At 44.3% G+C, this 23228-nt stretch overlaps 1 protein-coding gene across 4 annotated transcripts in view; it reads right to left on the reverse strand.

Annotated features, from left to right (window-relative positions):
* Positions 1 to 23228, reverse strand: part of LOC126474075 (josephin-1) — a 57630-nt gene that overhangs the window by 23657 nt on the left and 10745 nt on the right. For 3 of the 4 annotated variants that reach the window (XM_050101487.1, XM_050101494.1, XM_050101512.1), the window contains exon 2: positions 10012 to 10119. In XM_050101487.1, the coding sequence (XP_049957444.1) occupies positions 10012 to 10119 (108 nt within the window). Of the gene's footprint in view, positions 1 to 10011; positions 10120 to 19548; positions 19614 to 23228 lie in introns of all 4 variants that reach the window. The other variant, XM_050101503.1, reaches the window with a different exon arrangement.

A 23228-nucleotide genomic window follows, 5' to 3' on the forward strand; every position in this document is an offset into this window, starting at 1 on the left:
CTCTCCCACCTGAAACCTTTCTTGTCACCGTAGATGCTACATCCCTTTACACAAACATCCCACATAGCCATGGTCTCTCTGCCCTTGAGCACTACCTCTCCCAACGCCCACCCGAAGATCTTCCAAAAACCTCGTTCCTCATCACACTTACCAACTTCATCCTCACCCATAATTACTTCACTTTTGAAGGCCAGACCTACAAACAAATCAGGGGAACGGCCATGGGAACCAGGATGGCCCCCTCCTATGCCAACCTCTTCATGGGCCGCATGGAGGAGGCTTTCCTGAAGACCCAACAGCTGCTTCCCCTGGCCTGGTATAGGTTTATAGATGACATCTTTGTGGTCTGGACTCATGGTGAAGAAACACTCCTTAATTTCCTCCATAACCTCAACTCCTTTTCGAATCTGAATTTCACCTGGTCCTTCTCCAAAACCCAAGCCACCTTCCTGGATGTTGACCTTCATCTTGTTGAAGCTCACATCCACACCTCTGTCCATATCAAACCCACAAACAAACAACAGTACCTTCACTTTGATAGCTGCCATCCTTTCCACATCAAACGCTCCCTTCCCTACAGCCTAGGTATTCGTGGCAAACGTATCTGCTCCAGTGACGAATCCCTCAACAATTACACCAATAACCTGACCAGTGCTTTCCTCTCCCGCAACTATCCTGCAGACCTTGTCCACAAACAGATTTCCCGAGCAATACATTCCTCCCCGTCCAACAACAATGTTCCTACCCCCAGACCACACAGAAGCATCCCCCTTGTCACCCAATATTATCCTGGCCTCGAAAACATCAACAAATTACTCCGCCAGGGATATGACTTTCTCAAGTCAACCCCTGAAATGAGATCATCCCTTGACAAAATTCTCCCCACACCACCCAGAGTTGCCTTTCGTCGCCCCCCTAACCTCCGTAACATCCTTGTTAAACCCTACAATATTCCCAGACTACCTTCTCTACCCAGCGGTTCATACCCCTGTAACCGACCTCGCTGCAAAACCTGCCCCATGCATCCCACCACAACCACCTACTCCAGCCCCGCTACTGGTAAAACATACACAATTCAAGGCAGGGCTACATGTGAAACTACACATGTCATTTATCAACTGACATGCCTGCACTGCACAGCCTTTTACATCGGCATGACAACAACTAAACTGGCTGAGCGCATGAACGGACACAGACGAACTGTCCGCCTAGGAGATGCGCAATACCCAGTAGCGGAGCATGCCCTCCAGCATAATTCTAGGGACCTAGGAACCTGCTACACCGTGTGTGCCATTTGGCTTCTCCCACCCAACACCAGTCCCTCTGAACTGCGGAGATGGGAACTTGCACTCCAACACATCCTTTCATCCCGCCATCCCCCTGGACTGAACCTACGTTAAACAACCTCACTCCCATTCACTCTTCAGTCTTCTCCTCTTTCCCTTTCCTCTTTAGCCATTCACGCATCTTTTCATCCTACATAGTTGTGTTTATCTTTATACTATATACCTCTTTACTTCTGTATGCATCCTCTTTGGTTTGAAGCTGGCACAGTACCTACAGTAGAATATCTTTGGCTTCCCTCTGACAACCATGCCTCCATCCTTGCTACCCTCCCTGTTTACCTTTCCCTGTTGCTTCATAACCTGGGTTGTGAGTAACTGAATCCACTTTCCCTTCTTCCCTTTTTTCCCCTCTCTCCTCCCTGATGAAGGAACAAAGTTCCGAAAGCTAGGAATGTAAATTTTCAGTTCTGTTTTATGTGTATCTATCGGCTGTACTGAGCTGAGGTAAGTACTGGCCAGCCCCTCTATCTCTTTGTGTGTGTGTGTATATATATATATATATATATACAGGAATTCCCAGAGCCTAAGTTGATTAAGGAACTGCAATCTGTTTGAGGGTCTTAAATTACTGTAGAAATTTTGTGAAAGGGTTTGGTGACAGCACGTGATCACTCAAGCAGTTGCTGAGGAAAGGTGTGAAATTCATATGGACAGGAGTGTCAGGATGTGCTTGTAGAATTAAAGAGAGTTTTGACGACCACACCAGGTCTAATATTTGCAGACTTCCAGAAGGAGTTTATTCCTTCATGTAACACATCTAATCATGTGTTTTAAGCCAAAAGATTAACAGTGAGGAGCCTCTTGCAGCCTACGCATTGAGACAGCTGAATGTGGCAGCAAGAAGGAGACATTTGAGCCTCCCTTATGGTCTCACATACTTTAGACAATATTTTTATGAGTAAAAATTTCAGATAGTAGTGCCCACACTGCTTTGAAGTGGTTATTGGGACTACAGGACCCATCTAGCAAGCTGGCTAGGTGGGCCCTGAGACTTAAAAAATTTGACTACAAAGTAGTACACAATCCAGGGAAGAAGCACAGAAATTCAGATGCATTAAGCAAGAACGTAGCAGTGGTGAAAATTCTGAGTCATGGTCTTGTGGAGTAGCAGGCAGCGCAGAGTGATGAAGGTGTCTAAACAAAACAAGACGTAACCACAGTTTAGCAAAATGATGGACTGTTGCGCAAGGGAATGAAGTTAGGGTCATGGATAGTAGTATTAGCAAAGGTTAAGGAGGAGAGTTTGAAGGAAGCCCATAATCATGTGTTATCTGGTCATGGAGGTTGCAGAACAACAAACCTGAGAATAGAGGAGAGATAGTGTTGGAGAGGAAGGAAAGCGGACATGGACCAATACACGAGGAATTGCAAACAGTGTGCACAGAGAGCTGACTTAAGTCACAAGCGAGTACTGTTGCAGAAGCTACCACAAGCATCAAAACAATTTGAAATGCTCAGGTCTGGTGTATTAGCATTGTTCAATTATACACCAGAAGGAAACCAATTCATATTAACAATATTAGATCATTTTTTCTCAGTACATGCAGATGGTTACTATGCCAAAGCAGGCAGTGACAGTTGCACAAGTAATAGTTAACAATTGGATGAAGTTTGGTGGGCCAGGCATGATAATTACAGACCAGGGTAAAATTTCATATCACACTTATTGAAGGAGCTTTGTTGGTTACTGCCTGTTAAGAACAGAACAAGTGCACAGAACCACTGAGTAAATGTTAAGTTACTATGTGAATGGACACCATAGGAATTGGGATACATAACACAGATCAGCCAGAACATTATGACCATCTACCTAATAGCCATTATATCCACCTTTGGCATGGATAGCAGCAGCAACATGTCATGGCGTGGAAGCAATGAGGCCCCGGTAGGTCGCTGAAGGAAGCTGCCACCACATCTGCACACACTAGTCACCTAATTCTGGAGGGAGGGGGGGGGGGGGGGGGGGCAAAGGAGGTGTGAGCTCTGATGCCACATTCAATCACATTCCAGATGTGTTTGACCGGGTTCAAATCTGTTGAGTTAGGGGCCAGTACATCATCTGGAACTCACCACTGCGTTCCTTGAATCTCTCCATCACACTCTTCGCCTTGTGACATGGCACATTATCTTACTGAAAAATGGCACTGCTGTTGGGTAACATGATCGTCCTGAATGGGTGTATATGGTCTGCACCACATGTACGATACTCCTTAGCCATTATGGTGCCTAGCACGAGCCCTACTGGACCCATAGATGCTCACATGAATGTTCGCCAGAGCATAATGGAGCTGCCACCAGCCTGTCTCCATCTCGCAGTACAGGTGTCAAGGAGCTGTTCCCCTGGAAGACAACGGATTCATGTCTTCCCATCAGCAAGGTGAAAAAGGTATCAGCATTCATCACACCATGCAATGCTGTGCCACTGCAGCAATGTCCAGTGCTGATGGTCATGTGCCCATTTCATTAGTAGTTGCCAATGTCATGGTGCTAACATTGGCACATGCACAGGTTGCCAGGTGTGGGGGTCCCATCGTTATGAGTGTTTGGTATGTTGGGTTTTCAGACACCCTTTTACTCTGCCCGGCATTGGTACGTTGTGTTTTCAGACACCCTTTTACTATGCCCAGCATTAAAGACCGATTTAGTTCTGCCACAGTTCACCATCTTTCCTGTATTACAGAGTCTGTCCAGCCTATGATGCCGACACCTGTGATGTGGGGTGGTCGCCCTACCCAATGACGTCTGAAAATGATTTCACCTTGGTTTCATCCTGTGTTGAAAACATTCACCACAGCATTCCTTGAACATCTGACAAGCTGTGTAGTTTCCAAAATGCTCGTGCCAAGCATCCGGGCCACAATAATCTGCCCTTGGTCAAATGCAGATAGATAGTGCCACTTTCCCATTCTACACACAGACAGCATGCACACTGATACCACATGCACTGTGTGTGTGTCTGACTAACAGTCATTCCCCGACAGGTGAGGCTGCTATCGCCTGGATGGGTTTGTATCAATAGTAGGTCAGAGGTCAGAATGTTTTTGCTAATCAGTGTATCTCAGGAATGTCAAGTCAGCATAGAATTCAAAAGTACACACAAATAATGGGTTGTCCCCATATGATGATGAGTTTGGTCAAAAAATTCCATCACCATTCGACTTAATAAAGGTGAAGGAGGGGAAGCTGTAAAGTCAGTACACAAGTTTGCACAAACAGTACTAGAAATACGGAAATGAATACAGAATGTGAATATGAAGGCATCGCAGAAGCAGAACGAATCAGTGAGATGTTTGCAAGTTTCTCGCAGTATGAGATAAGGCAATGGGTGATGTTATCCAGTCCTTACACACCAAAAGGGAAGCCGACGTAGTTCATCACAAGATATGAAGGACCTTATCAGGTGGAGGAGACTACTTCATTAGTCAACATGAAATATTTGCCCCTGTTCTCAGGTTGCAATATTTCAAGGACAAAATGGAAGGAATACGAGTCATAGCAGTAAAAAAATAAAAAATGGTGGAGGGAAGTAAGTTATCAGATGAATGGTACACTAAACAGATAGTGAATTTGATGGGTGAAGTGCTTTATAGCATTTGGCTTGCCATCAGTTAGGTGTGATTTTTTTTCACAGAAAACTCTCTCACATTATCATTGACAATGACTGTGGTATCGATAGCTACGATGCCACGGCATAGGAACAAGTTCTTAGATTGGCACTACGATACCAACACGGATGACAGTGCCCTCTAGCCGGCACTGTGCAGCTCTACGAGCGCCACTCCAGATTCTACCCATTCGATCAGAGTAGACGACCAAGCAACATTGTTTCTATTTCACAGTGGGCAAGCCACTACAGATTTTGCCTCGGTAACTTCTAGCCGATGTTAGAATTGATTGACGTACAGCTTCGCACCTACAGGCTCATCTCAGCCAAAGATAAGTTACAATTCATGTATTCAAGTTATTGTGTTGTGATATAGTAAAACCACATTTCTAAGAGCAGTACCGAGAGATTCCTACCTCACCTGCTCCTACCCGCTTCCTACATTCAGCCTACCCTAAATGACATCCCACACTATTGTTCTCCCTTCAGATCTCTCAGAAGCAAAGCACAATTTGCATTTATCAACTTTTGATTTAACTAGCTAAGAGTAAATATTGAGTTTTGCAAAAACTCTTATTTTCAACACCCTATAACAACAGCAAATATCAGCTTTTGACTAAATCATTTCAACAGTTCATGCATGGCAACAAGCTTGATTTGCAACCACAAAAATCTAAATTTTGGGCAACTGAGTATTTATTTTGAACAAATGCTCCACAACTGTTCTTAGCCAGACAGAAGGGGCTAGATTGACCAAGGAATACCATGGAAACCAGACTCAGTTTCCAGCAAGGAGGTTTTCATTGGATTTCTTCCAATATGATGACTTTGTAAAAAGTTGGGGAAGCTCATGGGGCTAACTTTCCATCTGCCAGCCATGATTAGGGGTATCAAGCAAGTGAACATCTCAAAACCACAGTTGTATTGGCCAGAAGTACCTTTGGAGTTATTGCCAACACCAAATAGAAAACTTATAAATCAAACTCTAAAACCCGACCTAACCCATTTTCAGCATTGGTTCACTGCTTTGTAGGAACGATGCATTTCAGCTGAGCTGTTAATGCAGCACGTACAGCAGTTCAGAGAAGGACAATGCGTAACTTTAACTCGCATAGGTATAGCTTTTATTCTTTTAAGTTGGAGGGCTGATCATAAGCATAAACCACTTATGGCCCAGGTTCCAGTAGAGTGGATCCCTAGAGCATGAGAGAGAGAGAGAGAGAGAGAGAGAGAGAGAGAGAGAGAGAGAGAGAGGTGAATGCAGAATAGATGTAAATTCAGAGCTAAGAGGGAAGGAAACAACAGGACAAGCCATGAAGGTTGGATTGCAAGAAGTGCAAAACAAGTATGACATGTAGCAATAAGCAGCATAGCAAATAAAACTGGATGCCTTATCTAACTCATAACGGGAAGTTGCATTTGTTTAGCTATAAAATTTCTCTGTATTCTGTACGAACATGCAGCTTGATATGAAAATGGTTTCAAAGTTGATCCAAGCTATGAGGTCTTGTTCACAGATAACATACTGTAGAGTAACGACCATATACGGGCATATTAGTGTAAGCCTGCGTAGCGTATTGAAGCAGTGCTGACAGTGAGTGAATTGTGGTTTGTTGTCACTGTAATAATTCCAGCAAGGCAATGTTGTGAGGCAGGTTATCTTGTTGAAACAGTGAACTCAACGGTACTGCATGGACTAGTGCAGCAAGTGCCAAGGCAGATTTTCAATCTGACAGTAGCTGTAGTGTCATAAGATATGTGAATAGTAGTGGCTTCACTGAATGAGGACACCATATTGCCATAGAAACCTACCAGCAGAGGTCACAGGTCCGAGGCCACAGCAGGGCAACAGCTCTGTCCACTGAGACCCTCCCCAGACTTAGTGCCATGGCGTGGTTGGCCACACCAGCTTATCTCCAGCAGCACAACTTACTCCTGCCCAGGGGACAGTGAGTAACTTTCCATGCACACCACACACCATCCATCACTGCCGGAACCGTGTCTCAGCAAGGTGGACATCCCCTGCTGTGATGCCACCAGATGGCACCATGGCTGTAACAGCCAGAGTACTGTCAAGTTCACACCCCACTGGTATGGGGTCCCCACAGTCAGCTAATGTAACGAGACTGCCGGCGTGGTGTCATTCTGTGTCAGCAACAAAGAGTGTGCAGACAGCACGCCCAGCAGAATTCAGTGACCAGTCGGCTCCTAACACAGTGTCAAGCAGTGCAGAGGTGTCAATAAAAGAACTTATTACATTTGCAGCTGTCCTCTGGAGCCACCTGGGCTCCGACCTCACCTCCACAACCTGCTTGCACCATCCTGGCTCACTGCCACCCGACCCTGCACCACGGGGCACTACAGTAGGATCGAATCTTCTCATCTTTAACTGTTTATGATTCTATAATATTAAAAGGAACTGGAAAGTTCCTCGTGACATTCTTGACTGGCTGAAAATGTGCCTTGGATAATTTCTGAGATATTATAACTGATGAAAGTACAGGGCGTATCAAAAAGAAGCTTCTGATTGGCACATCTATATTTCTGAAACTAATAACATATACAATGAATTTTGTTTCTTGATGAATGGGAAACTCAAAAAGTTTTTTTTTTTTCCTTCACATCTTTTCGCAGGTGTTCAATATGTCCCCCTTGAGACGCATGGCACGTCAATGCAGTATTCAAATTGTTCCCACACTACAGCAAGCATGTCTTGAGTTAAAGCTTCCACAGCTGCTGTTATGCTATGTCTCAGTTCATTCATTGTTATTGGTAATGGAGGCATATAAACAGAGCCTTTTATAAACCCCAAAAGAAATAATCATGTACAGTCAGGTCCTGTGACCTTGAAGGCCAGTAATGTAAGGCTGCATCATCTGATGCAGTTCAACTGGTACATCATTCATTCAATAATCCTTCGATTTAAAAGTCACACACTTCCAGGTGCCAGTTTGCGGGTGCCCCATCCTGTTGGTAAATGAAGTCGTTCGAATCTGTCTCCAACCATGGGAAAAGAAAGTTCTCAAGCATACTGAGATATGTGCTTCCTGTTCTCTGCAAAGAAAAATGGACTATACGCCTTTTTCCGTGAAACTACACAAAAAACATTAAATTTTGGAGAGTCTTACAACTTCAAGTGGTTATTTCATAACCCGTATTCTCACATTATGATGGTTCACCTTTCCATTTAAATGGTATGTTGCCTCATCACTAAACATTAAGTGTGGAAGAAACTTGCCATCCTCAATCATGCCAAGAATGAAATTACAGGACTCCACAGGTTGTTGTTTGTCACATTCACGAAGAGCTTGCAGTAGCTGTATTTTGTATGGTTTCATGTGTAAACATCAATGCTACACACATAAGACGGACACTGGGGGCATGTTGAGCTGTCAAGCAGCACGGCAAACAGACTTCTGTGGACTCCTTGTGAAACTATGGCGGATGTGTTCAACATCTGTGTCAGGCACTCGGGGATGCCCCGCCAATTTGCCTTTGCACAAACAAGCTGTTCCTCGGAATTGTTCATGACATTGTCTAATGCTCTATGCTGTAGGAGGATTCACACCATACCTAGTACAAAAGACATGCTGAACAATTATTACTGAGCCGCAATGCACAAAACATAGAACACAAAACACTTTCTGTTATCCCGAGACCTCTTTTACTGGAACTGAAGTGGGTGCACACTGCTGCTACCTAATGGGAACCATGTAAAACTCTAGAGCTTGCTCTTTCCAACAGTACATTGTTCACGCACATATCTCAAATAACGTAACAGTTAAGATTTTTTAAAAATTGGATGATTCTTTTTGATACACCCTATATATACAGCAGGATTCAAATGGTGAATCCATACCTAATCTCCTTTATCCTCGTCAATAACAACATTTCTGGCAAGAGTAAACCATTATTACCATTGTCAGACAACGCGGAATATATTGTTTCTGGTTCACACACTGCAAGTAATCAACTCAACTAGTTATATAGGAAGTCATACAATTAAGAATCATGGCAAAATGCAAGATGCCTGCGCAATGTATGATGTGCCAGAAAAGAGACTGCAGCATAAATCTAATAAGGCTTCTGGCAAGCACTGAGATGCAATGTGCCAGCAGTGAGCTGCCAACAATGAGGCTGCAGCATAAACATATCCGTATAGTCTAAAACATATCGGTATAGTCTACTTGAGGACAAGACAGTGAAAATGTCAAACATCATTACTCACAGCTTACAACAAAGTGTCTTAATTAAATAGTGTGCAGAAGAACTGGATAACCAACCTAGCTGGGCACACAACAGTGTGACTCTCAACAATTATACCAAAACTAACTTCACATATGACATCGTGTCCACTCTACATTGAACCTCCTGCAGTTTATGTTCAAACTCATTGTTCCTCCCAAGAATTAAGTAAAGAATGTGTCTTGCCAAATTACAACATATTTTGTACATTTTTTCAGTAGGAACTGTTCAATTGTAGCTCCACGGGAGTCATTTTTACAGATAAGCCCAGGCGGGGAATGACATTTAATTGATACAATGGCCACCTCGACATCTACTGAAATAGCTCTTGTGTGTGATAATATTTAGGAGTAAAGGTGGTGTTGTGTCGTCAAGAGGCATACATGAAAGAGAATCAAAACTGCTAGCTTTTGAAAGAAATCCTTTGAAGACCCGAGAGGCGTGCATGCACACGTGTGTGTGTGTGTGTGTGTGTGTGTGTGTGTGTGTGTGTGTGTGTGTGTGTGTCTTCCTCTCACTCATCACAGAATTTATTCCAAAAGCTAGCAAAGTTTTCATTCTTTTTTGTGTTGTCTCTAGCCTCCTGACATCTCAATGCCTCTGCTATTCTGTGAGTGATCTCCTTTACTCCTAAATATTCCTAAATATTAACATTCTGCCAGAACTTTCCTACATATTCTTATAACAAAGCCTATATGATAGGTCAGCTAGGTTTTCAAACGTCAATGAATCCTATCAGTAGTGCAATTGGAGGACAGGCTGCAGCCCATAATGGAACTACTGCATTAGCTGAAGGAGATTTCATGAAACACCTACCTGTTTCTCATGGTAAATACCACCATTCATAGCCACACCAATACGATTGTCTGTAGGATTCCAGCAGCTTTCAAAATCTAGTGTCTTCAAGCATAATACAGATTGCATCTGAAAAAATTATATCATCATGAGCATATACCAAGATTCTGTCCTGATATGTAACAGAACTAAATGATGCACTAATTTAAAAAGAAGAATGACAGTATTAGTAATTAATACCAACAGATTTAAGTAACTATTATAATGAACAGCATATTTAAATACACAAGTCCCCACAATTCATTGGTTGGGAAATGCCATTGAATGAACAATGAATACATTCTCCATCTACATAAATGAAAAGTTTAAATGGAACCAACAAGATGATTATCAAATATGAAAGAGAACTGTATTTTCTTTGTCTTTGTGCACCTGTTTGCACCAGGGGAAAAATGTCTTGCAGAAATTATTAACACACTCTCAGACATTAAAAATATATCCAATGCAAAGCGTGTGTCAATATTTCTAAAAGTTATGTAACTAAATATGTATTACTACTGAAGGGAATACGATCTATTTACAAAAATAATACTGAAATCTTCTTACAAAGCAAAACTTATTATTATTAATCTTCATTATTATTATTATTATTATTATTATTATTTTCTTTTGTCAAGGTTGAAAATGCAGATTTTCTGTGTATAAATTAATACGATAGTTTGGAAAAGTTTGGCAATAAACATAAGTAATGTTAACGCTATAGTAATGGAAATGCTAGGATAGAAATAATGAACAAAATTGAGTAGAGGTATACAATCAAGTGCAGATGAATGGTGGTTGGGGATCTCTCTCTCTCTCTCTCTCTCTCTCTCTCTCTCTCTCTCTCTCTCTCTCTTTCAAAACAAATTTTAATTTACTATGAATACTCATATTTTACTGTGATTAATAATTAAAAACAGAAATATATTATTTTTATTAAAACTAATTCAACATTTGTTAACATTTCAATTTGCTTATAAATAAAGAATGCAAATAAATACACGGTGGGCATAAAGTCCGGGAACATTTTCAATTATTTATTGCACAAGAACTGAACATTGTACAGATATCATACATATGTCATTTTTGAAGAGAAACCCTGAGGGTCCCCCCCCCCCCCCTTCCCACCACCCATATACCGCCACAGCGTAGTTTGGTAACTTGCCGATAGTCAGCGCTAGTCGCAAACATGGAGAGTTCAGGTGCAGAGTGAGCTTTCTGTGTTTTGAAGTTTGACAAAAACAAATGTGCTACAGCTGTTCAATGGATGTTTAGAACCAAGTACGGTTTATAAACTTTCAGAGTTTCTCTTCAAAATGCAGTATGTATGACATCTGTACAATGTTTAGTTCTTGTGCAATAAATAATTGAAATTGTTTCCGGGCTTTATGTACACCCTGTATAGAAGAAGCTGAACCTGGCAAAAATTGAATCAACAATCTCACAATTACAAGTCTACAATGCAGCTATGAATGGCCCTGTTAAAACACTCAGAATATTTTATACTTAAAATGTACTTCGGAATCTTCAAAGCTGATTTATTAGAGTATTTTTGCACAGTGCATCATACTACTTTAGGACACTGATGTCTGGGCATTGCCTTTCAATTCCTATAAGTATAAACAAAATTGGTTTTAATGAGAATCAATGAAACTGAGCAGGATGCATCCCAATATCCAATCAAGACATTCAGGTTTTGTTCCTGTTAAATACTTATAAAATAAAAATCCAGACTGATTAGTTTATGAGGACAAATATCAATGGCTGCTCGTCAGTCAGCAATGTGAGAAGGCAACTGTATGTTACCCTCTAGATTAAATATATCATGAAGTAACCAAAGGCTGAATTAGTATTAAACAACAATATTGATGTATGGAATACTTTTGGTACAAAGTATTTCAAATACAAGCTTCTGAAAAGTCCAGAAAGGAATGTCCCTACTACCATGTGATCAGCATGTAAGTGACTTGTGTTGTCACAGGCTTCGATATTTACCACCACTATGGCCAAAATTTAGCACTTAACTTGCATCATGAAACTCTCTGGGACCTTGGAGTCCAGTATACCAAGTGTAGTGTAATCATAGTCCTTGCTGACATGTGTGAGACTCTGGGACAACAATATTCTGGACTCAGAGAAAAATATTAGCCATCCAAGAATCAAAAAACTCGTGCCTAGATCATGGGCACATGGTATGATTGGTTTGTGAGATTGAAGGGACCAGACTGCGATGGTCATCGGTCCCTTTTTCCAGAAATGCAAACACACACACATAGAATAAAAACGAATAATAAAGACGACAACAGACGACACAGGACAAGAAAGACTCAGACAGAGATCAGAAAAAACGAATTAAAATCACACAGAGTGTGACAGTGGTTGGCCGACCATAGAGACAAAAAAGGAAAAGCCAACCACCGAGAAACACACTAAAACTCAGTCTAAAATCATAGGCCAAAGGCCAGACTCAAAACAAAAAAACATAACAAACACTCAGATTAAGTGATAAAAAAACCCTGCCCGAATAAAATGCAAAACTAAGCCTGCCATGGCATTGTCATTTGTTAAAAGGGCAGGGAATGTGTCAGGCAGCGCGAACGTCTGCCTGCGCACAGCTAAAAGGGGACACTCCAACAAAATGTGGACCACCGTCAAAACGGATCTGCAGAGACATAGAGGTGGGTCCTCATGGCGCAATAAGTGGCCGTGCATCATCCGTGTGTGCCCAATGCGCAGCCAGCAGAGGACAACAGACTCCTTGCGAGACAACCGAAAGGAGGAGCGCCACACACCGGTAGCCTCCTTGATGGCCCAAAGTTTGGTGAAGGCAGGGCGCGCCATTCAGTGTCCCAAAGCTCAAAAACTTTGCGGCGTAAGACAGCTCGCAAATCAGTCTCTGGGAGGCCAAGGTCCAGAGATGGTTTACTGGTGGCCTGTTTGGCCAGGTGGTCAACATGTTCATAGCCTGGTATCCCAACATGGCCAGGGTCCACACAAACACCACAGAGGGACCGCAATGGGCAAGAGTATGGAGGGACTCCTGGATAGCCACCACCAGACGAGAGCGAGGGAAACACTGGTCAATAGCTCGTAAACTGCTCAGGGAGTCACTACAGATAACGAAGGACTCACCTTAGCTGGAGTGGATATACTCTAGGGCACGAAAGATGGCGACCAGCTTGACAGTGAAAACGCTGCAGCCAGCCAGCAATGAATGTTGTTTGTAATGGTCCCCTAGAGTGAGAGCATAACCGACATGACCAGCAACCATCGAACCGTCAGAGCCCTAATACGTGGCAAGGATGGAAAGAAAGCGGTGGCGGAAGGCCTTCGGAGGGACTGAGTCCTTCGGGCCCTGTGCCAATTCGAGCTGAAGGCAAGCGCAGGGCACACACCACAGGGGTGTACGCAGAGGGGCCCAGAAAGGAGGTGGAAGAGGGAAAACCCCAAGAGAAGCTCTCTGATGCGGACTGCGATCGTACAACCCGACCGGGGCCGACATTCTGGGAGATGGACAACCAACTGAGGGAACAGGAGACGATAATTAGGATGTCCGGGCAAGCTACAAACATGTATAGCATAAGCGGCCAGTAAACGTTGGCACCATAACCGCAGTGGAGGGACACCTGCCTCCACAAGTATGCTGTCCACAAGGCTAGTCTGGAAAGCTCCAATGGCAAGTCAGATCCCGCTGTGAAGGATTGGGTCCAGCACCCGAAACACAGATGGGGATGCTGAACCATAAGCCAGGCTCCCATAATCCAGACAAGACTGTATTAATGCCTAGTAGAGCCATAAGAGGGTAGATTGGTCGGTGCCGCAGCTGGTGTGGCTCAAGCATCGCAGAGCATTAAGATGCTGTCAACAAATCTGTTTAAGCTGCCGAATATGTGGGTGCCAAGTCAATCGGGCATCAAAAACCACACCCAAAAACCGATGTGTCTCCACCACAGCAAGAAGTTCGCTGGTAAGATAAAGCCGCGGCTCAGGGTGAACTGTTCATCGCTGGCAGAAATGCATAACACAGCCCTTGGCAGCCGAAAACTGAAAGCCATGCACTACAGCCCAAGACTGCACCTTGCGGATAGCACCCTGCAGCTGACGTTCAGCTGCTGCAATGCCAATTGAGCTATAGTAGAGGCAGAAGTCGTCAGCATACAAGGAAGCTGAGACAGACATTCCCACCACCGCAGTGAGCCCATTAATTGCAATTAAAAACAGGCAGACACTTAAGACAGATCCCTGTGGTACCCCATTCTCCTTAACTCTGAGGGAACTATGGGAGGCTGCGACTTGCATGCGGAAGGTACGACGCGCCAGAAAATTTCGTATGAAAATCGGCAGCGAACCCTGAAGACCCCAACCATGAAGTGGAGAGAGGATGTGATGGTGCCATGTCATATCGTACGCCTTCCACATGTCAAAAAAGACAGGAGTGTACGCAGAGGGGCCCAGAAAGGAGGTGGAAGAGGGAAAACCCCAAGAGAAGCTCTCTGATGCGGACTGCGATCGTACAACCCGACCGGGGCCGACATTCTGGGAAATGGACAACCAACTGAGGGAACAGGAGACGATAATTAGGATGTCTGGGCAAAGGACGTACAGATGGCTGACTCCAGGATCACCAGATTGTCGGCGGCAGAGCGGCCTTTACGGAACCCACCCTGAGAAGGAGCCAGAAGGCCCCAAGACTCGAGTACCGAACTCAATCGCCGGCTCACCATGCGTTCGAGCAACTTGCAAAAAACGTTGGTGAGGCTAATGGGGCGGTAGCTGTCCACCTCCAATGGGGTCTTGCCAGGTTTCAAAACGGGGATAACAATGCTTTCCCGCCATTGCGACGGAAACTCACCCTCGACCCAGATACGGTTGTAAAGGTTGAGGAGGCATCGCTGGCAGTCCACTGTAAAGTGTTTCAGCATCTGACAGTGGATGCGATCTGGCCCAGGAGCTGTATCAGGGCAAGCGGCTAGGGCACAGTGGAATTTCCACTCACTGAATGGAACATTGTAGTACTCAGGATGGCGGGTGTGAAATGAAAGGCTCCGACGTTCCAACCGCTCTTTAATGGAGCGGAAGGCCTGTTGGTAATTCACAAAAGTGGAACTCAGAGCAAAATGCTCTGCCAAGCAGTTTGCAATTACATCAGAGTCAGTACAAACTGCTCCATGCGGTGAGAGCACAGGGACGCTGACATGGGTCCGATATCCATAGAGGCGCCTAATCTTGGCCCAAACCTGCGATGGAGAGATATGGAGGCCAATGGTGGAGACATACCGTTCCCAGCACGCCTGCTTGTGTTGGCGAATGATGTGGCGGGCCCACACATGGAGCCGTTTAAAGGCGATGAGGTTTTCTAATGAGGGATGTCGCTGGTGACGCTGGAGTGCCCGCCTGCAATCTTTAATCGCCTTGGCGATCGCAGGCGGCCACCAAGGCACAGACATCCGCCGAGGGGACCCAGAAGAACGGGGAATGGCACATTCTATGGCAGTAATGATGCCGATGGTGACGGAGTGAACCACAGCATCAATGCCGGCATTAGAAAGAGGCTCAAAAGAGAGAACGGAGGAGAACAAGTCCCAGTCAGCCTTATTCATAGCCCATCTGCAGGTGCACCCAGAAGAGTTACGCTGGGGCAGTGACAGAAAGATCGGAAAGTGGTCACTACCGCACAAGTCATCATGCACCCTCCATTGGACAGACGGTAAGAGGCTAAGGCTGCAGATCGAAAGGTCGATTGCTGAGTACATGCCATGCGCCACACTGAAATGTGTGAAGGCACCATCATTTAAAAGGGAAAGGTCGAGCTGTGCCACTACATGCTCAACGGTGGCACCTCGGCCTGTTGCCACTGATCCACCCCACAGAGAGTTATGGGCATCGAAGTCGCCCAGTAACAGAAAAAGGGGTGGCAATTGGGCTATCAGCACAGTCAGGACATGCTGTGGGACATCACCATCAGGTGGAAGGTTCAGACTGCAAACAGTAACAGCCTGTGGCGTCCACACCCGAACAGCGACAGCGTCTAAAGGTGTTTGTAGAGGGACAGACTCGCTGTGAAGGGAGTGAAGGACGTAGATGCAGACGCCACCAGATACCCTTTCATAAACTGCCTGGTTCCTATAATAACCTCGATAGCCACAGAGGGCAGGGGTTCGCATTGCTGGAAGCAAAGTTTCTTGAAGTGCAATGTAGAGGAAAGGGTGAAGGCTGAGAAGTTGTCTGAGGCCAGCAAGATGGTGGAAGAAACCGCTGTAGTTCCACTGGAGGATGATATTGTCCATGGCTGAGAAAGGCGTGAAGGGACTGGGGAGGCAGATTACGCCACTGGGTCACCTGCTGCCACTGACTGAGCACCTGTGCAAGTGCTATCCATTGTGTCTGAGGGACTGGCGAGATCCAGGTCCTCAGCGGACGTCAGGATCTCCACCTCATCCTCAGACGTAGAGCTCGAAGGTTGCGGTAGGGTGGGTGCCACCACAAATTCCTTGGCCTTGGAGGTCTTCCTCTTGGACTTCTCTCGCTGCGTCTTGGGTTTCACTGGCTGGGAGGGCTTCACCGATTCAGTCTCTGGGACGGAGGAGGATCGCGAAGCCCTACGACCAGCTGCTTGTGGGCACTTATGCCACTGTCGGGCGTCATCCTTCCCGAATGGGGAAACCTGGGAATGGAGGGAGCCAAGGGGCCCCTTGCGAGCAAGAGTAGCCAAAGATGTTGGACGGTTCTCTGGCTTAGAAGTAGGTGGCGCAGGAGCAACAGGGGGACCATCACATAAGGGCCAAAACTTTTGAGACTCCTTTTAGTCACCTCTTACAACAGGCAGGAATACCGCGGGCCTATTCTTACCCCTGAACCCGCAGGGGGGTGGGCACATGATATGCCAACGCTTTTATACACACAGACTGCCTAAATAGACTTAGGGCCTACTTAAAAAAAAGAAAAAACCTACTTTACATTTATGGCTGACAAATTGCACAACTGTGGGATTCTAAGACTGATTAGTGGAGTCGGAAAAAGGACCTGAATAAGATCAAATGGGAATAGAGCAGGGGGTAAATTCAAGTTTAAGCTGTAGTGTCAACAAGTAAGGAGATACTGTATCATAACTTTTCCCAGCACTCATAAAGGAAGTTTTCAGATACTAAAAGTGGTAAAACAAAGTAGAAATTACTGTTAATGAAATATATCTGAGTTTTGCTGATGACATTGTACTGTCCACACTAGTGCTCATAAACTTCAACAACTAAGAACTTTAGTAGAGCATGTCTGAAAGTAGGAATGAAAAACAATTATAACACAATTAAAATATTGTACTGTCAACACATCAGTAAATACAAGGGGTGTTCAATAACTGATGCAACTCACTTCTTTTTCTTGGTCAATTTAAGTTGAAAGAATGAGGAATTTGTTAGGGCACATCTTGGAATATGTCCGCTTCAGACCATGTAGTTTCACGATTATAACTGATGGCCATAAAAGTAGCCTTCAAAATGTTGTCTGTAATGGAGATGTGTTCCACACCGAGAGCTGTCATTGAGTTTCTTTAGGTGGAAAACCAGAGTATCGCAGATTTTCATAGGTGCTTGCAGAATGTCTCCTGAGACTGGGCAGTAAACAAAAGCACAGTGAGTCATTGGGCGAAGCATCTGCATCATTGCAACAAGGTCACGCAAACCTGTCCTACCTACCACGTGCTGGCTGGCCAAACACAGCTGTGACTCCTGCAATGCTGGAACATATGGACACTCTCGTCTGAGGTGACTGACAGATTACAAACGTCTCGTTATTCAGTGGGACGTCTCTGTTGGAGTGCAGACACACTCATCAACCGAGTGGGCTCCTCGTCTTCTGACTTCCATTGGCTTGGCCCAATGAAGGATACACTCCCTGAGAAGCAGTACATGTATTATGGGCAAGTTACTGATGAAACAAGATGTTGCCTCCAATGTCGACCAGTAGAGTAGTACCATGTGGCCTTGAAAAATAGGGTTTTGTAGCCAAAAGGATAGGGAATAACATGGAGTATTGGAATCCTGAATAAAACCAACCTGCTTTCAGGGTAAAAATTTATTGCATTACTTACTGAATACTCCTCATAACAATAGTAGAAACTACAAACAAAGTCACAGTACTCGTTGATGAGTTTTTTTGTACATAGGACAACTGAAGGCAGCAACTGGATGGACAGGAAAAGAAAAATAGAAGAGTAAAAATGGCATGAAATGCTACTGGCATACTCAACAGTTATTTCCAAATCAAGGTTCTGAAGAGCTTTAAATAGAAAGTTTACAGTCAGTGTGTTTATAAATTTTGTCTTGCACTAATGAGACATGGACTTTTCACAGAAAAATCATTCAAAAACAGAGGAGTGGTTGGCAAACATGGGAAACATGCATGTTGGAAATTACCATGAGAGACAGGAAAACAGACTTTTACCTCTGTATTCTACAAATCATTTAAGTTTGTGGCAGAGGGTACCTCCTAATGTGGCTTGTATTAAGGTTTCTTCCCCATTTCATTCACATATTAAGCGCAGGAAGAATTATTACTTAAGTGCCTTTGTGCACACTGTAATTGGCATGATCTTGCCTCTGCGGCCTGTATGGGAGCAACATGCACAGTAGTTGTAATATATTCCTAGATTCCTCAATTAATATTGTTTCTTGAAACCCTGTAAAAAGGGGTTCAAAGGATTGTTAGCATCTATTTTCAAGTGTCTTCAGTTCAGGTTTTCAGCACCACAGTAAAATTCTCCTGTAGATCAAGTAAATACATAATCATTTGTGCAGTCCTTCTCTGTACATGCCTCAACACCCCTTTTCGTTCTCTATGATGAGGATTCCCTACACTTGAGTAATATTCTAGGGTGACACGAGTGTTTCACGTGTGTCTCCTTTGTGCACTACTACATTTTTCTCAGTATCTTACCAGTAAAGCAAAATCTACTACCTGCTTTACCTAACCTATGTTGTCTTTCCATTTCAAAACACTACATATTGTTACAGCAATATATTTGTTTGTGACTCACCGATATTGTAATCCAAGGATACTACATTTCTGCATGTCGTGAGTTCAATATTTTACATTTCTGAACATTTATGGCAAGTTGCCAATCTTTGCACTATGGAAAATGGAATTAACTGACTAACATACTACTAACTAATCGCGTCTGTGAAAAGATCTATGCGCGAAGCACATAACAACTATATCTCAGCAAAATATTTTTCTTTGGTCCCAAAAAAAATCTAAAACTACGTAAAATTGCTAAGTGAGTCTAACCCTTCAATCCAGTCACTCATTGACTAGTCTGACGTGGCAGTTTTTAACTTCACATTTAACAAATCATTCATGCAGGAGAATAGTACAAACGTACTATCATTTGACCATCATACAGACTCTAGTAACGGGGGCCTTAGTAATAGCCACCCCTGGTATAGAAAACAACTGAAATAGTTGAAAGAAAATAAGTCACCAGGTCTCGATGGAATCCCAATTTGTTTTACAAAGAGTACTTACAATATTGGCCCCTTACTCAGCCTGCATTTGTCGTGATCTCTCACCCAGCCCAAAGTCCCAAGCAACTGGAAAAAAGTGCAAGTGACTCCTGTACATAAAAGTAAAAGAATGGACCCACAAAATTACAGACTAATATCCTTAACACCAGTCTACTGCGGAATTCTTGAACCTGTTCTCTGTTCAAATATAATAAATTTACTTGAATAGAAAAGCTTCTGTCAATGGTACAACATGGTTTTAGAAAGCATAGTGTCTGCGAAACCTAGATTGCCCTATTGTCACACGATATCACGCAAACTATGGATGAAGGGCACTGGAAATTTCCATATTCCTGGATTTTTGAAAAGCATTTGGTATATGCCCCACTGTAGACTTTTGCCGAAGGTACAAGTATATGGAATACGTTACCAGATATATGATTGACTGAAAGACGTCTTAAGTAACAGAACCCAGTATGTTGTCCATGATGGTGAGTGTTCGTCAGAGAGTGTATGTCTGGATCTGATGGGTGCCTAACAGTGACGTCATCGGCACCCTTACACTTATGAAAACAAACGAATGTGGAGATGAACCAAACGTGTTGTACAGGTACATGCATGCACTCAAAATGACCACACAGTCACCCTGTATCACATGCACTCCCATATGCACTAAAACCTATTAGGAGGGAAGAGAGCTAATCAATAAATTAAAGCACAGAGAAAACAAAACACAGAAGAACTAAAAGAAAAGCACAGGAAAATGTGACTGGCTGATTGCTTACAAAAAACTAGGGTGAGCCAGCCACCCTTTGACACATTAATAACATCTCCCTAAATCTTGTTAAAAACATTGGACAAATCACAAAACTTTAAAACCCTAACTACATTTGTTTGACAATTACATAAAATAGGTGGCAGATCCACTGGCAAATCCGCAACAGTCCGCTGGTCGATAAATAAAATGCATTCCAATAATATGTGGCACACCGTGATCTGCCCGCCACAAGTACAACACAATGGAGGGTCCTCTCGCCAGAGTAAGAATCCATGTGTCATAGGGCTGTGGCCTATGTGAAGACGAGTAAGAAGGACCTCGTCTAGATGTGGCTGGAAGGAAGTACTCCATGGCCGAGTTGTGGGCTTGATGACATGGAGCTTGTTATCGGTCATTGCCAGCCACTCGCCTTCCCATCAAGACATGACTTTGTACCTCATCCGATAGCATGAGGGGGATAGCACACCAAAATACCAGAGGATCATGACACGTCTCCTTGGCTGCTTGATTCGCCCTTTCATTTCCTACAATTCTAATGTGCCCAAGGGATACAAACGTTGGAGAGAGTGAAGAGTGCTAACAGAATCTTAGCAGACGAGAAGTCTAACACCGGGAGAACAACTCATCTGCTCCAGTGCTAGCAAGATCGCATATAATTCTGGAAGCAGTCTGACCTTGATGAAACAATCTGGGAAAACGACAGAGCAACCAAAGAGTGTTCCCCTAATTAGACCCCATATGTAAAAACAGCTACTTGGTCATGGTACTCAGATAAAATATCAGAGAATATCACATTAAAAATGGAAGCACACAATCTAAAATCACTCTGGGCCTCTCGAGTAACCTCTCCGATGACATCACGATTGGCAAATGATTCCAATCCAGGTAGCGAAGTGTTCTCACATCGGACGATAGCCAGTGTGAACCATCCACTTCCAGTACTTCCTGTGCCATCATCCAAACTGAAATTCACTCGACATCCTCGGAAAAATATGGGTCCATTCAATATAACAGTTTGTGCGGTTCCATTTGTACCAAGTTTATTTTCGAGGCTTATTATGTGTTTGTAGACAGGCATGCGGTGGCGGCGTTGACGATACATACATCGACGAGGCATAGTGCTTCAATGCTGTTGCAGATGGAGCTCACAGCGGAATGATTCCGCTGACATGCACTGCCCGCTTATATAGCAAGCAAACGACCTTGGTTACGTAAGCGCTCCGATAAGGGACTTAGACTCTGCAGGCGAGCGTTATCCCGGACGCGCATATTGGGTGTTCTAGGTATGCGCGTAGGCTGATGCGCCGGCCTGGCACCGAGCCAAGTGGGTTGCGTAACCAACAGGCTAAGCGCCCAGCGGGCAGTGCGGCACTATGCTTTGTTAATTTTTTCAATCTGTTGCATCCTTGCGCACCCGATTCGAGATGTACCCCTGGATCTGTGGTCGTATTGGCTCCACACAGAGTGACTCCAGCACACGCTTCACATGGATCCCAAATGGCATTGTGGCTCGTGGATGGTTGGAAAACAGGTGTTCGAGAGGTAGACAAGCAACAGTACAGTGTGCGGGTGAAGTTGGAGTTGCAAGGAACTTACATGCCTGATGTACCATGAGGAGTTGGCGCCGAATGGTAAGTGGCGGCTCCCCCACCTCAGCACAGATGCTAATGCTAGGTATGGGATTGGTTTCGATAAGCACCCATGGCCAGCCGAATCCTCTCATAATGGACAGCGTCAATGATCCACAAATAATAGGGCCTCGTTGGCCCACACACCGTGCAACCATAGTCCAGCCGCGAACGCACAAAAGCCCAATAAAACTGAAGGGGATGTGCCCTGTCCACTCCCCAAGACCTGTGGCTAAGGCAATTGATGATGTTCAGTGCCTGCAGGGTTCTGGATTTCCAGTTCTCTCAGGTGTAGTAACCATGGCAATTGGGAGGCCCAGAAACCACGCTATGTTTCTAAAATGTATGATGGTGTCCCCCATATTCAAGGCAGGCAAATTAAAAAGACAACGACAACGATTAAAATGAAAACACACACACACACACACACACACACACACACACACACACACTTATCTGCAGAAAACTGGAATCCCAACTTTGCAGCCCACTCCTCTAACCTTCACACCGTAGGTTGCAACTGACAGCTCACTGCTGCAACACTGGAAGAGGAACAGAAAACATCAAAATCACCTACAAATAAGGAGCACAGTACAGGACTCCTTACCATAGATGTGGTGCTGTTGATGGCCATGGCAAAGAAGGTAACACTTAAAACACTGCCCTGAGGAACACCGTTCTCCTTGTCAAATCGATCAGACAGTGTGTCACCAACTCAGGTCCTAAAAATCTCCTGACACAGGAAAGACCACATGAAGATGGGGAGATGGCTATGAAAGCCCCATTGATGCAGTTGCGCGAGAATACAATCTCCATGTAGTATTGTATGCCTTACTCATATTGAAGAATATGCCAATACAGTGATGCTCACAGAGGAAAGCCTGCTGAATAGCTGCCACTAGGAGGGTCAGATTGTCGACAATGGATTGAAATCTTTGGAGTCCACACTGAGAGTGACTAAGGATTTGTCTGGTCTCTAACACCCAGACCTAACCATGGTTAACCAATTACTCCAGGATCTTCCCTACACAGCTCGTTAAGGAGCACTTGGATATGTGCAGTCCTTTCCTGGTTTGAGGAGAGGGTTAAGAATTGCCTCCCTCCACAAGTTGGGGAAGTTGCCTGTATGCCATATTAGATTAAAACATTCGAGGAGGATTTCCTTTGATACTGCTGACAAATGTCGAAGCATGCAGTACCGGATTTGGTTGTGACCGGGTGCAGTCTCACAAATCTCAGTCAGTGCCAATTCGAGCTCCCACATGGAGAAAGGGGAGTTGTAGGCTTCAGAACTGT

The sequence above is a fragment of the Schistocerca serialis genome, chromosome 1 (genome assembly GCF_023864345.2).
Source record: "Schistocerca serialis cubense isolate TAMUIC-IGC-003099 chromosome 1, iqSchSeri2.2, whole genome shotgun sequence".
NCBI classification, from domain to species: Eukaryota; Metazoa; Arthropoda; class Insecta; order Orthoptera; family Acrididae; genus Schistocerca; species Schistocerca serialis.